Here is a 13,024-nt window from a genome sequence, read left to right as displayed (position 1 = left end):
AAAAAATATATATAATTTTTTTTTTGCAAATTCCAAAAATAAGCTCTTGCATTAAAGACGTACTAAAGTAAGATTTAACTATTTATGTGTCTATTTTTATTTGCTTAAATTTTAGAAAAAATAGTATCATAACCCTATTTAAACATTGTAAAATTGTCTAATAGATTTGGATTGCACTAACTAAATGTATGGATTGAAAGCTTTAATTAGTTCAATATGAAGTTGTTGTCAAATAACTTTGAAGCGTTGAGAGAACATTTCTCATTATCATTTGATCATTATATTATATAGTTTGGTATATTATACTTTATAAAGATACACATGAATATTGGTCTAATATTTTTTATGGGGAATGCTAGGGGATAATGACTTTGTTGAACAATATGAACAACCACCAATCAAATAAAAATACACTATACCTCCAAATTAATCCTCTAAATTTAATATTAAAATAACCATCCGTACACTAGTAAAATAAACATTCGATATATCTATTGTTTACATTATTTAATATTTTGATTGTTTACCTGTACTTTTCTTTTTTGTATATACTGCATAGGTTGGACAGCCAATGAGGAAAGAATGAACAGAGGCAACCAAGTGGCTCCACATGTTCATCCCGCCATGACTCGTTAAATGGAATTGTTTGTGGTCTTGGATTCCCTCTATTTTAGAACATCTTACTTACTTGTGTTTAATTGTTTGTTTACTATGTTGGATTTATTTTTATTTAGTTTCGTTGCTTTGTATTATTGTTTTCCCTTTAGAAAAATTCAATAACAAGGCGGATTTATTTTTATTTAATTTCGTTGATTTGTATTTCCGTTCTTATTATATAATGTTTATCTGTAATTTTAATCGATGAATATGAACAAAATAAATGTAATTTTTCCTTTTTTTTTATCTAAATATAAGATATTAATAGTTTTATTAGTAGGAGACCATCTTTATTTTTTGAATTAGTTTTTGAACTAAAACATGGCTATTTAATTTTTTAAAAATTCAACAATAAAGTGTAGAAGAATTTATACACATAAAATGAAATATAACACATTGACACATAATAAATTAATACTTAAAAACAATTTTTTTAATTTTTAATTAACCCAAATTATATTCAAAGTATAACTCAAGTTGGTCTTTTTTATTTTTGTTTACATCGAGATATCCATCAAACGGAAGTCTAATGGGTACTGCAAAGACACAAAATAAAACAAACAAACTCCATTTTTATTTTTTAATAAATATCGAACTCGAAAAAAATGATTAAAAATATACAGATCCTCATCCATGTGACTTGCGTTGGTCTCAAATTAGCCCTTTTGTTCAACTCCTTCATCGAAGATGGATCCATCTTCACTAAACGGCCCATATTCTATTTGTTGAACCCCCTTGAAATTTTGGTTGCCAGAATAACAACTCTAATATGACATCTGGGGAAAGAGCATTTCGTGTTCACCTGATGCTATACGAATTAGGTACACGTAACATAAGTTCATAATATATAAGGAGATAGAAAAAGGTAAAAGGAAAAATAAAGAATGAGTAATTAAAACTGGCACTTTAGTCATTTTTATCATTCATGATTTAACTATGACATTACAACTTTCCGTATCACTCAAATTGGGGTAGTTGAAAACATGCATTCCTCCATTGCTAACTCTTCCTAGCATGGATTCACGATGTTCCTGTGTCATGTTCATCCTCCTCAAACTTGAACATGAAAATAGTATGTTCATCACCATTTTTGTCCTTGTTGAAGAGTCTACTGTACACTATTCATGATATATGAACCGGAATGCCGTCGATTTCAGCTCTTTATTGTCCCTAAACTTCCACTACTTCAAGCACTTTATCTGTAGCATCCGGTTTCCATTAACGGAGAAAGAGAGCTTGGAGGAGGCAAAGTTGTTATTTCTGGAGGAGTCGTAGTCGATTTGAATATGGTGGGTGATACGAACATATAATATACCAATTAGGAAATAATTAGCTATTAGAGAGTCATAAGTATTCGTAAATATTAGTGATGAGAAAAGGGGCCTGCTACACATGCAAGTAAAAAGACCGTACAAGTTTTACAAGTTATCAGCCCAAACTTCATTAACACGCGCATTAACTCATTTTGAATGGAGCGTAACTACACGCGCCCCACTCAAACGGTTCCTCTTCGTCTTCTTCTTCTTCTTCTCTTCTTCTTCGTCTTCGTCTTCTTCCTCTTCCTCTTCCTCTTCCTCTTCCTCTTCGTTTTTTTTTTTCGATTTTCATGGTTTCTGAAATTCTTCTTCTTCTTCTTGCTGCACGTTCTTCTTCCTCTTACTCTTCTTCTTCTCCTTTTCTTTCGTTTCTGCACGTTCTTCTTCTTCTTCTTCATTTACGTCTTTTCTCTCTGTTTTCTCTTTTTTTTTTCGATTTTTCATGGTAAAATCGTTTTTGAAGAAGAAGAAGCAGCAGAAGATGAGGAGGAGAAAGAGAAAGAGTTCTGAATTTTCTTAAATCCTTTGGGTGTATTTTCTTAAATCCTTTGGGTGTATTCCTATAATCGTTTGGGTGAATTCTTGTAACCGTTTGAGTGTATTTTCTGTAATCCTTTGGGTGTATTTCTGTAATCATTTGGGTATATTTGAGTGATATCTAACTGATATCTATGGGTGTATCTGACTCATATCTATGGGTGTATCTTACTGATATCTATGGGTGTATTTTTCATTTCAGAAAAAATAGCAAGTATTACAGAAATACACCCAAACGATTACATAAAATACACCCAAGAGATTACAGAAATACACCCAAACGGTTATAGAAATTCACCCAAACGATTATAGAAATACACCCAAAAGATTACAGAAAATACACCCAAAATCATGCATAATTCAGAACTCTTTCTCTTTCTCCTCCTCATCTTCTGCTACTTCTTCTTCAAAAACGATTTCAGAGCTTGATGTCAAAAAACAATAGAAATCAATAATAACGAAAAAAGAAGAAGAAGAAGAAGGTGCAGCAAGAAGAAGAAAAAAGAAAGAAGAAGAACGTGCAGAAGAAGAAGAAGAAAAAAAAGAAAAGAAAGTGTAATGAAGAAGAAGAGGAAGAGGAAGAGGAAGAAGAAGAAGAAGAGGAAGAGGAAGAAGAACGTACAGCAAGAAGAAGAAGGTGCAATGAAAACGTGCCATAACAGTATGTGGAGGAACTAACGTCAACGACGAAGAACAAACCAGTGAGAAAGGGGGAGAAAAGAACGATCGAAAAAGAAGGAGAAGAAGAAGGGATGTAGCGCGTGTAAAGAATGTAGCACTTACAGCGAATTTTGGGGATTAGAGTTTAATTGACTTGTAATACTTACAAGCCCTAATTGCTTGTACGCAGAGCTCTCATTTAGAGTTTCATCCTCAATTCAAAGGAGAAAATTACTGTATTATTTCTTTATCTCAATACTCATACTTATATATTTTTCATTTTCATTTTTTCAATTTAGTTCATATGACTACTTTATTGGTATACTTGATTGTTTACAACTTATAAATTTTAATTCTAACATTGGTACTTTCATTGAGAGTTGAACTCAAGTTGTTGAAAATATCCTTCCTATATTCAATGGAATCAATGGCTTCGAATGGCCCATCTTAGCCGAACGATTTGGGATGTTCGTGCCAGAAGTCAAAGGTTGTTAGAAGTTTCGAGTGTTTTGAAAACATTTGATCTTACTTTTCTCATCAATTCCAACCTGTGCCCACTTTTGGCAGAAATTTGCTGAAACGGAGTAGAAGACTAGGAGATTAAGTGGGAAGAGATTAAAACCAGACTACTGCTATCAACAGAGCAAAAAATCACAACAACGGATCACAATAAGTCCCAGAGTATGAAATTGATGAAGGAGATGTAAAATTAAAAGAAAACTTAGATATGCATTTGGAGCATTCAGATATGGAAGTAACGGATCCGACTGAGAGTGAAGATGTAGCAACGGTACATCTGCGAGTCACAGTGGCATACAACGCACGACCAACAATGTGTTGGAAAATAAAAGAACAAGACACACACTCACGAAAAATATAAAATGAAGAGGAATGTATTGAATGTATTTGTGTGTTGTTATTTTAAAATGATTATTACATATGTATTTATACTTTTCTTTGACATCTAAATTTAATACATCCTAATAAATAAATGGTTTAAATTAAAACTAAATATAGACAATTTATTCAAATTGTGGTTTCTATTCATTCTTGAATTCTAACCATCAAGTTTATTTTTAACATCCTCTTTTAAACTTGATAATTTTCTGACTCCAATCATAATCCTTAACTTTTGAAAAGCATCATATTTCAGAGGTTTTGTGAAAATATCAGCAACTTGATCAAGTGATTTCACATACTCAACCTCCACATGCATGTTCTCAATACATTGTCGAATGAAATGATACTTTTTTTCTATGTGCTTGCTTCTGTCGTGAAACATTGGATTCTTTGTTAGGACAATCGCTGACTTATTGTCTATCATGACCTTGGTGGATTCAGCTTGCTCAAACTGAAGTTCCTTCAGTAGTATCTTTAGCCAAATTGCATGACATGCACATGCAGTGGCAGCAACATATTCAGCTTCACAAGTTGAAAGAGTGACTATAGGTTGTTTCTTTGAACACCAAAAAATTGCATTATTTCCTAAAAAGAAAACAAAGCCGGTAGTACACTTCCTGTCGTCAATATCCCCAGCATAATCACTATCACAATATCCCATTAATTTGAATTCATCTAAAACTGAATAAAACATGCCATACTCAAGAGTGCCTCTAAGATAGCGAAGAATTCTCTTGGCTGCCTTCATATGGGTTTCTGCTGGATTTTCCATGTAACGACTAACTAACCCAACTGAAAATAAAATGTTAGGTTTGGTACAGGTCAAATACCTTAAACTCCCAACGAGACTTCTGAATAATGTTTGATCAACTTTTCTTACTCCTTCTTCCTCTTTGGAAAGTTTGACTCCACACTCCATAGGTGTATTGGTAGGATTGCAGTCTAGCATGTTGAGTTTCTTCAATAGCTCTCTTGCATAAACCTCTTGTGAGATGAAAATTCCATCCTCCATTTGTTTCACTTCAATTCCCAGATAATAAGACATTAGTCCCATATCACTCATCTCAAATTCTTGAGCCATTACTTTCTTAAATTCTTCAAACATTATTTGATTGTTTCTTGTGAATATAAGATCATCCACATAGACACAAATAAATAACAAATTTTCTTTTTCCTCTTTCACATAGAGTGCATATTCATGAATGCACCTAGTGAAACCATTATCTTAAAAATACGTATCAAGACGATCATTCTAAGCTCTTGGAGCTTACTTCAGTCCATATAAGGCCTTTTTAAGCCTTAACACCTTATCTTCATAACCCTTAATAACAAAACCCAAAGGTTGTTCAATATAAACTTCTTCCAGAAGATTACCGTTTAGAAAAGCAGACTTCACATTCATTTGGTGGATTTTCCAGTTGTTCTGTGCTGCAAGTGACAACAATAGCCTTATCGTCTCCAAGCGAGAAACTGGAGCAAACACTTCATCATAATCTATTCCTTGCTTTTGTTTATACCCTTTTGCAACGAGTCTTGTCTTATACCTTTCTACATCACCTTTAGAGTTTTTCTTAACTCTATAAACCCATTTGACTCCAATAGCCTGATGACCACTTGGAAGTGATGTAAGTTTCCAAGTGTTGTTCTTCTCAATTGCTTGAATTTCTTCCTCCATAACTTGTATCTATTTCTCATCTTTGACAGCTTCTTTAAAACTTAAAGGCTCATCATTGGAGAGTGAACACAATAAATTTTCATCCTCTAGTATTTCTGTTTGCTTATAGAGATCAGGGAGATTTCGATATCTGTGAGGGTCTTCGCTTGAAATGGAGGATGGAGATGACGATGATGATGCTAGTGGGGTTAATGCTGGTGTTGAAGGATCGATTTCACCTTGCACTTCTTGCATCGGGGCTTCTTTTTCCTCAAAGTAAGACAGAAAATCATAAGTGACTTCATTTTGTGTACTCCAGTCCCAGTTTGCATTTTCTTCAAACTCAACATCTCTGCTTATTATTACTTTATTATTAATGGGATTGAAGAATTAGTAGCCTTTAGTATTCTTCTCATAACCAATAAATACAAGCTATTGGCTCCTATCATCAAGCTTCGATCTTTCTTGCTCAAAAATTTGGACATATGCAATAGATCCAAATACCCTTAAATGTGATACATTAGGCTTCAAACCACTCCATGCTTCTTGAGGTGTTATATTTCTCAAACTCTTGGTAGGTGAGCGGTTTGAGAGATAAACCGCACATGCAACTGCTTCTCCCCATAACTCTTTTGGTAATGACTTACTTTTTAACATCGTTCTTGCCATATTTAGAATTGTCTTATTCTTTCTTTCAGCAACTCCATTTTGTTGAGGCGATCTAGGAATAGTTAGGGGACGTCGAATACCATGATTTTCACAAAACATCTTGAATTCATTTGAAGTGAATTCTCCACCTCTGTCAGTTCTGAGAGCTTTTATCTCATAGCCACCTTCTTTTTCAACGAGGGCTTTAAACTTCTTGAATGCTTCAAATGCTTCGCTCTTTTGCTTCAAGAAATAAACCCATGTTTTTCTTGAATAATCATCAATGAAAAGCAAAAAATAAGCGCTCTTACCAAGTGACAAAGGCTTGATAGGTCCACAAACATCTGCGTGGATAAGCTGAAGTGGCTTGGTAGCTCTTGATTTGGACTGGTTTGGAAAACTCTTTCTTGAATGTTTTTCAAGTAAGCAAGCTTCACATAACTGATGAGGATGATCAATTGTTGGAATTTCTTTTACCTACCATCTTCTTTGTTCCTAATTCTTTGAGCCCATCAAAATTTAAATGTCCATATCTCATATGCCAAATCCATGGTGGATCTTCAATACATGACTTCAAACATATAGCTCCACCGCTTCTCATGTTTAACAAGAACATACGATTTCTTGTCATAGAAACCTTAGCAATAAGATTTTCATTTTTATCTCTAAGCCAAAGATAGCGATCTTCCATGACTATCTTACAACCATTCTCCATAAGTTGTCCAATACTCAAGATATTATTCTTCATCTTTGGAATGTAATAAACATTGGAAAGAACCTTATGACTTCCATTCTTCAGCTCGAATAGAATCGTCCCTTTGCCATCGATCTCTACTTTTGATTCATCACCAAAACGCATGTGTCCTTTTACGTTGGTGTCGAGTGCTACAAATTTACTCCTATCACCTGTCATATGGTTGCTAGCTCCATTGTCAAGATACCATGTACTATCTTCAGAATTTTGATCTTCCTTGAGCGTAAGGAATAATGTTGGTTCTTCAATATCTTCACTGTGCACAACAAGTTTATTTTTTTCTTCTTTGGATGTCTGACACTCCCAAGAATAATGTCCATTCTTTCCACATGAATAGCATTCAATGTGTGTTTTGTCAACTGTTCTTCCTCTTCCATGACCTCGAACAAAATTTTGATTTCTTTTCTCTTGATAATAATTTTTCTCATCTCTTCCTCTTCCGTAACCATGTCCTCGTCCTCTTCCACGGCCTCGACCTCGTCCTTGTCTACCACTTTCGTTGGTTTCTCCTCTACCATTCTACGAAAGTTTTGCCTGCAAGACATGCTCCACACGTTCTTGCTTGCCTTTATCCATTCTTTCTTCATGGGCCTGTAAGGAACTATTCAACTGATCAATGGACATCGTATCCAAATCTTTGGACTCCTCAATGGCTACCACCATATGGTAAAATTTTGAGTTGAGAGAACGAAGGATTTTCTCAACAACACGAACATTTTCTAATTTTTCTCCAATCCTTTTCATTTGGTGCATTACTGTCAAAACTTTGGTGAAATAATCCAAAATGGATTCAGTCTCCTTCATCATTAGAGACTCAAACTCAGCCCTTAGAGTTTGAAGACGAACCTTCTTCACCTTTTCAACTCCTATGACGGAATTTTCAAGAGTATCCCAAACTTTCTTTGCATTGGTTATATCAGCAATCTTCTCAAACATATCATCATCCAAGCTTTGATGAATGATAGTAAGTGCACATTGATCTTTCTTTCTTTTATTTTCTAATTCTTCTTTCTGAGCTTCTGTTAGCTTGTCCACATTCTCTGGTTCTACGTACCCTTTCTCAACCATCTTCCACACTCCTTGAGCACCGAAAATTACTTTCATTTGGGCTGCCCAATTGTCATAGTTGAGCTTAGATAATTGTGGGTATTGAAAAAATAAAGTAGTTCCTTTTGACGAAGACATTTTACAAGTGACTCTGATACCACTTTGTTGGAAAATAAAAAAACAAGGCACACACACTCACGAAGAATATAAAATGAAGAGGAATGTATTAAATGTATTTGTGTGTTGTTATTTTGAAATGATTATTACATATATATTTATATCTTTCTTTGACATCTAAATTTAATACATCCTAATAATAAATGGTTTAAATTAAAACTAAGAGGCCTGCTACATATACAAGTCTTTTTGGCTTACAAGTCTTACAAGTTAGCACAAGTCCAACAAAAAACACGCATTACACTCCCACATTCAAGAGTAAATAAACGCACGTTATTTAACCACTTCCTGTTTCTAAAGCGCGCTACTCACCATGCATTATAAACAACTCTTCTTCTTCTTCCTCCATGAAAACGAGTTTCTTGCCAAATTTGAAGATAATGGAACTTTAGAAATACACCCAAACGATTACAGAAATACACTCAAACGGTTACAGAAATACACCTAAACGATTATAGAAATACACTCAAAGGATTACAGAAATACACCCAAAAGATTACAAAAACTACACCCAAAGAATTTAAGAAATACACCCAAAATTCGTTGAAGTACACCTTATGCATAATTCAGAACTCTTTCTCTTTCTCCTCCTCATCTTCTGCTGCTTTTTCTTCTTCAAAAATGATTTCAGAGCTTGATGTCAAAAAACAATAGAAATTGAGAATAACGAAGAAAGAAAACAGAGAGAAAAGTACGTAAATGAAGAAGGAGAAAGAGAATGCAAGAAACGAAAGAAAAGAAGAAGAAGAAGAGGAAGAAGAACGTGCAGCAAGAAGAAGAAGAAGAAGAAGAAGAAGAAGAAGAAGAAGAAGAAGAAGAAGAAGAAGAAGAAGAAGAAGAAGAAGAAGGTGTAGTGAAAACGTGCAGTAACGGTTGAAGAAGGAGAAAGAGAAGGCAAGAAACGAAAGAAAAGAAGAAGGAGAAGAGGAAGAGGAAGAAGAACGTGCAACAACAAGAAGAAGAAGGTGCAGTGAAAACGTGCAGTAATGGTTGAAGAAGGAGAAATAGAAAGCAAGAAACGAAAGAAAAGAAGAAGAAGAAGAAGAGTTAGAGGAAGAAGAACGTGCGCAAGAAGAAGAAGAAGGTGCACTTGTAAAGACTTGTATAAAAAAACGCTTGTATGTGGAGAATTTCTCTAAAACTAAATATAGACAATTTATTCAAACTGTTGTTTCTATTCATTCTTGAATTCTAACCATCAAATTTATTTTTAACACAATGGTGCCGCGGTTGGCGCCGTCACGAAGGAGGAAGGAGACGATACTGTAAAGGAAGGCGGCGGCTAGGTCCAGAGTGGCAACGAGGACAGCATCGCGAGTGGTTCTGCGAGTGTGCTTAGCGGTGGCATTGTCGTAATGCGAGAAGGAGAACTGCGAGTGACAAACAGTCATGTGGTGGCAGCACTGAGTTCCAACGGAGATCTTCGCCGAGGTTGGCTCCGCCGTGCTTCTCCAATAGTGGCTAAACCACCGGCACTTATGGCGGCGACATTTCCATGGAATTGGGACCGTGAGATCACAACCACCAGGATACCACCACTCAACCAACACACCGAGGACAGGGCGGTGACCGTAGCAAAGGTGATGATTCTGAACTCTACGAAGATCATGATTGGCTACACGAAGGAAGGTCCACCGGCAGAGGCGCATGACCCGCCAATGTCACCGAGTGTGAATCCGGATGAGGTAAGGGTAGAAGTGTGCGATATGAAAGAAGCAGCGTCACTGTCAACAACAATTATTGAATTGAATCTGTAAGAGAGGAAGAAGTCGGTGTCGACATCATCCAAATTGGGTGGCACGTGAAATCGGATTGTGTCAAAAACAGGGAGGAGAAGTCGATCGTACCCCAATTGGTAGCGGTGGCAAGATGAAGGATCAAGGGGAAAGAGGCATACGGGCGGGGTAGTTTCTATCTCTGTAGAAAATGACGAGTTGGTTGGGCAAATGATTTCTGAGGCAATTGACAAAGTGAGACCAGAATATGTCTTATCCAATGAGTCTTTATCATCATTTGAGACTACCTTTTAAGTTGAAGAAAGAATGGAGATCGACAGAGGACATACCTCCTTTCAAGTTGTTACAAACCCTGAAAAGTCGATTATTGAATTCGAGAATAAAAGTCTTGATTACAAATCAGAAGAGTTCGACAATTAAAGATATAATTCTTCTATTGGAAAAAATAGCTTAAATGAGAGCTCCTTTATTTGTAATTGCTGAGGAAGTCATTGGTGAGGCTTTGGCTACCCTTGTTGTGAGTAAGTTGCAGGGTATTTTTCATGTTGCTGCCATCAAAACTCTTGGGTTTGGTGAGCATAGAAAGCCCCTACTTCAAGACCTTGCTATATTGGCGAGTGATGAGTTCCAAGTAATTGATTTGGGATTATTTGTTGAGAACATCTCAGTTGAACAATTTGGTATTGCTCGCAGAGTAACCATCTCCAAGAATTCCACAACTAGTATTGCTGATACTGCATCAAAAAATGAGTTACGAGCTAGGATTGCACAACATGAACTTCAGTGGGAAGATGAGAGCCACAATAAAGCTATTGATCCTCCATTTGACTATATTATTGGCACGGATGCTCCCTATGTTGAGTATCTATTGGAACCTCTATACAAACAATACTTGCTTTATATGAATCCAGGACTACAACTTTATTCAATGATCGTGATAATTTTAGAGTGGACAATGATCAGTTTATGGCAAGAAGCAAGAATTTATTTGATGGGACAACAAGAGGCTCAATTACTATGAAACAATTTCCACAGTTACATTTCAAGCAATGAGATCTTGGAAGATTATGTTTTGTAGACTATGGAATATCACTAGAAGTCACATATAATTTTAGGAGATCTATTTGATTGTTATTTTAATTTAAGTTGCAATGCCTTTTTCTGAAAATACCAACTTTGAGAACAAGATTGTTTTGAGGGGTGGATAGTTGATACGAACATATAATATACCAATTAGAAAATAATTAGCTATTAGGGATTCATAAGTATTAGTAAATACTAGTGATGAGAAAAATAGTATATATAGAGATATGCACTACACTATTGTGCAGAGAAATTTGGTTAGCTTAACTCTCGTTTGGAGTTTCACCCTCGACTCGAAGGAGGAATTACTGTATTTCTTCTTCATCTCAATATTCATACACATATTTTCTATTTTCATTTTTTCAATTCACATCTCATATGACTACTTTATTAGCATATTTTATTATTTACAATTCGTAAATTTTAATTCTAACAGTGGGTCTTGTAGTCGAAGATAGCGGTGGTGAAATAAAGGAGGTCGGCGAAAATGTGTTCTTTCTTGAGGAAAAAAGTTGGGGGAGGGAGGAGAGGAGGCGTTGTTAGTATGGATAGGAAGAGGAAGAGAGGGATGAAGAAGAAGAGGAAAAAAGAGAGGTATATAACGAGAGAGGAGAGAAAAAGAAAGAGGAAGAAAAAGAGTGAAGATTCTTTAAAAAATGAGAATTTAGGTGGGATTTTTATTTTTACTTCTAAATTTAAAAAAGAAGACCAAAAAAGGAATTCGGTGATACAATTAGATGAAAGGCAATTTGAGTCATATTTTAAAATTTTAGAATACAATTTGGATCAATTAAAAATTAAGAGGCCAAATTAAATTGGGGTCAAATTTAACTTGAGTTTTTATAATAATTTCTGTTATTCTGCTTTTGTTTTAGTCAAGTAAAATCTGATATTTTTGTAATGAAATTCATCCCATATTCTCTCTTTCCTTCTCTCAATCTTCTCTTTCAATTCCTTTCTCGGCACATCTTCAAACCTATGTGCTATTATTTAATCGCCATTCTCATGTTTATCAACATTAGTGCAAAGGGTTAAGTACTGAAATCGTCCCTAAGGTCTGAGGTGAAAATCAAAATCGTCCCCGACCTTTTTTTATTATTAAAATCATCCTCAAAGTTACAAAACGTTATAAAATCGTCTTTTTCTACTTTAATTTTATTTTTTTACCATATTACCCTTCATTATTAATAAAAATAATTAAAATTAAAAAAATATTAAAAAATTTCTCACCCTCCCGTAACTCCCTCACCGCCACTCCCTCACCCTCCCCTCTTCCCCTTCCTCTTCTCACTTTTTCCCAATCTCCTTCCTCTTCTCACTCTTCCTTTCTTCACCACCATCACCACTGCCACCATAGTCATTCATTACTCATAACAAAACAAAACAAATTAACAGCAACATTTACAAAACAAAATAAATCAACAGCAAAATAATTCAATAAACAATTTTAATAATCACAACAATTTGAATAAACAATAATTCAATAATCATCAATTACAATTTCAGTTTTCAGATCCAAAAACAGCAAAACAACATAAACAGATGACCACAGAAATTCAAGCAGAAGCAGGGCAAAAGCAGAAGAAGAAGCAAAACAAGCAGAAGCAGAAGTTCAAGCAGTCACAGAAGAAGAAGCAGGACAGTCACAGAAGAAGAAGCAGCGCCGGCGAGATCCCCCTTCCGATGACCACGCGGCGGCGGCGACGGCGGCGAACCCTAGAAACGAATAAGTAGAGCGGCGACGATGGTGAGAAGAAAAAGTGAAGTTGAAATTAGGATTGGAATTTTGAAAAAAGGGGCATGAGGAAGGAGATGGGGTTACGGGAGTGGAGTGAGGGGGGTAAGGGAAGTACGG

The 13,024-nt window shown here is 35.4% G+C and overlaps 2 protein-coding genes across 2 annotated transcripts in view; one reads left to right on the top strand and one right to left on the bottom strand.

Moving 5' to 3' along the window:
* Window positions 1-804, top strand: part of LOC107642118 (cell number regulator 2) — a 3,102-nt gene extending 2,298 nt beyond the window's left edge. The window contains exon 4 of the mRNA XM_016345430.2: window positions 560-804. Within this exon, the coding sequence (XP_016200916.1) occupies window positions 560-636 (77 nt within the window). The 3' untranslated portion in view covers window positions 637-804. The remainder of the gene's footprint in view (window positions 1-559) is intronic.
* LOC110272141 lies at window positions 7,646-8,230 on the bottom strand. Its single transcript, XM_021124002.1, has one exon. It carries the CDS (start codon window positions 8,228-8,230, stop codon window positions 7,646-7,648), a length of 585 nt encoding a protein of 194 aa, XP_020979661.1.

This window comes from Arachis ipaensis, chromosome B05 (genome assembly GCF_000816755.2).
Source record: "Arachis ipaensis cultivar K30076 chromosome B05, Araip1.1, whole genome shotgun sequence".
NCBI lineage: Eukaryota > Viridiplantae > Streptophyta > Magnoliopsida > Fabales > Fabaceae > Arachis > Arachis ipaensis.
Note: the sequence above shows the minus strand (reverse complement) of the source record. Positions and strands in the feature narration are given on the sequence as shown.

Bases quoted from the DNA above. Each gene is read 5' to 3' on its own strand.
- LOC110272141 (XM_021124002.1), bottom strand. From the start codon at position 8,230: ATGAAAGTAATTTTCGGTGCTCAAGGAGTGTGGAAGATGGTTGAGAAA.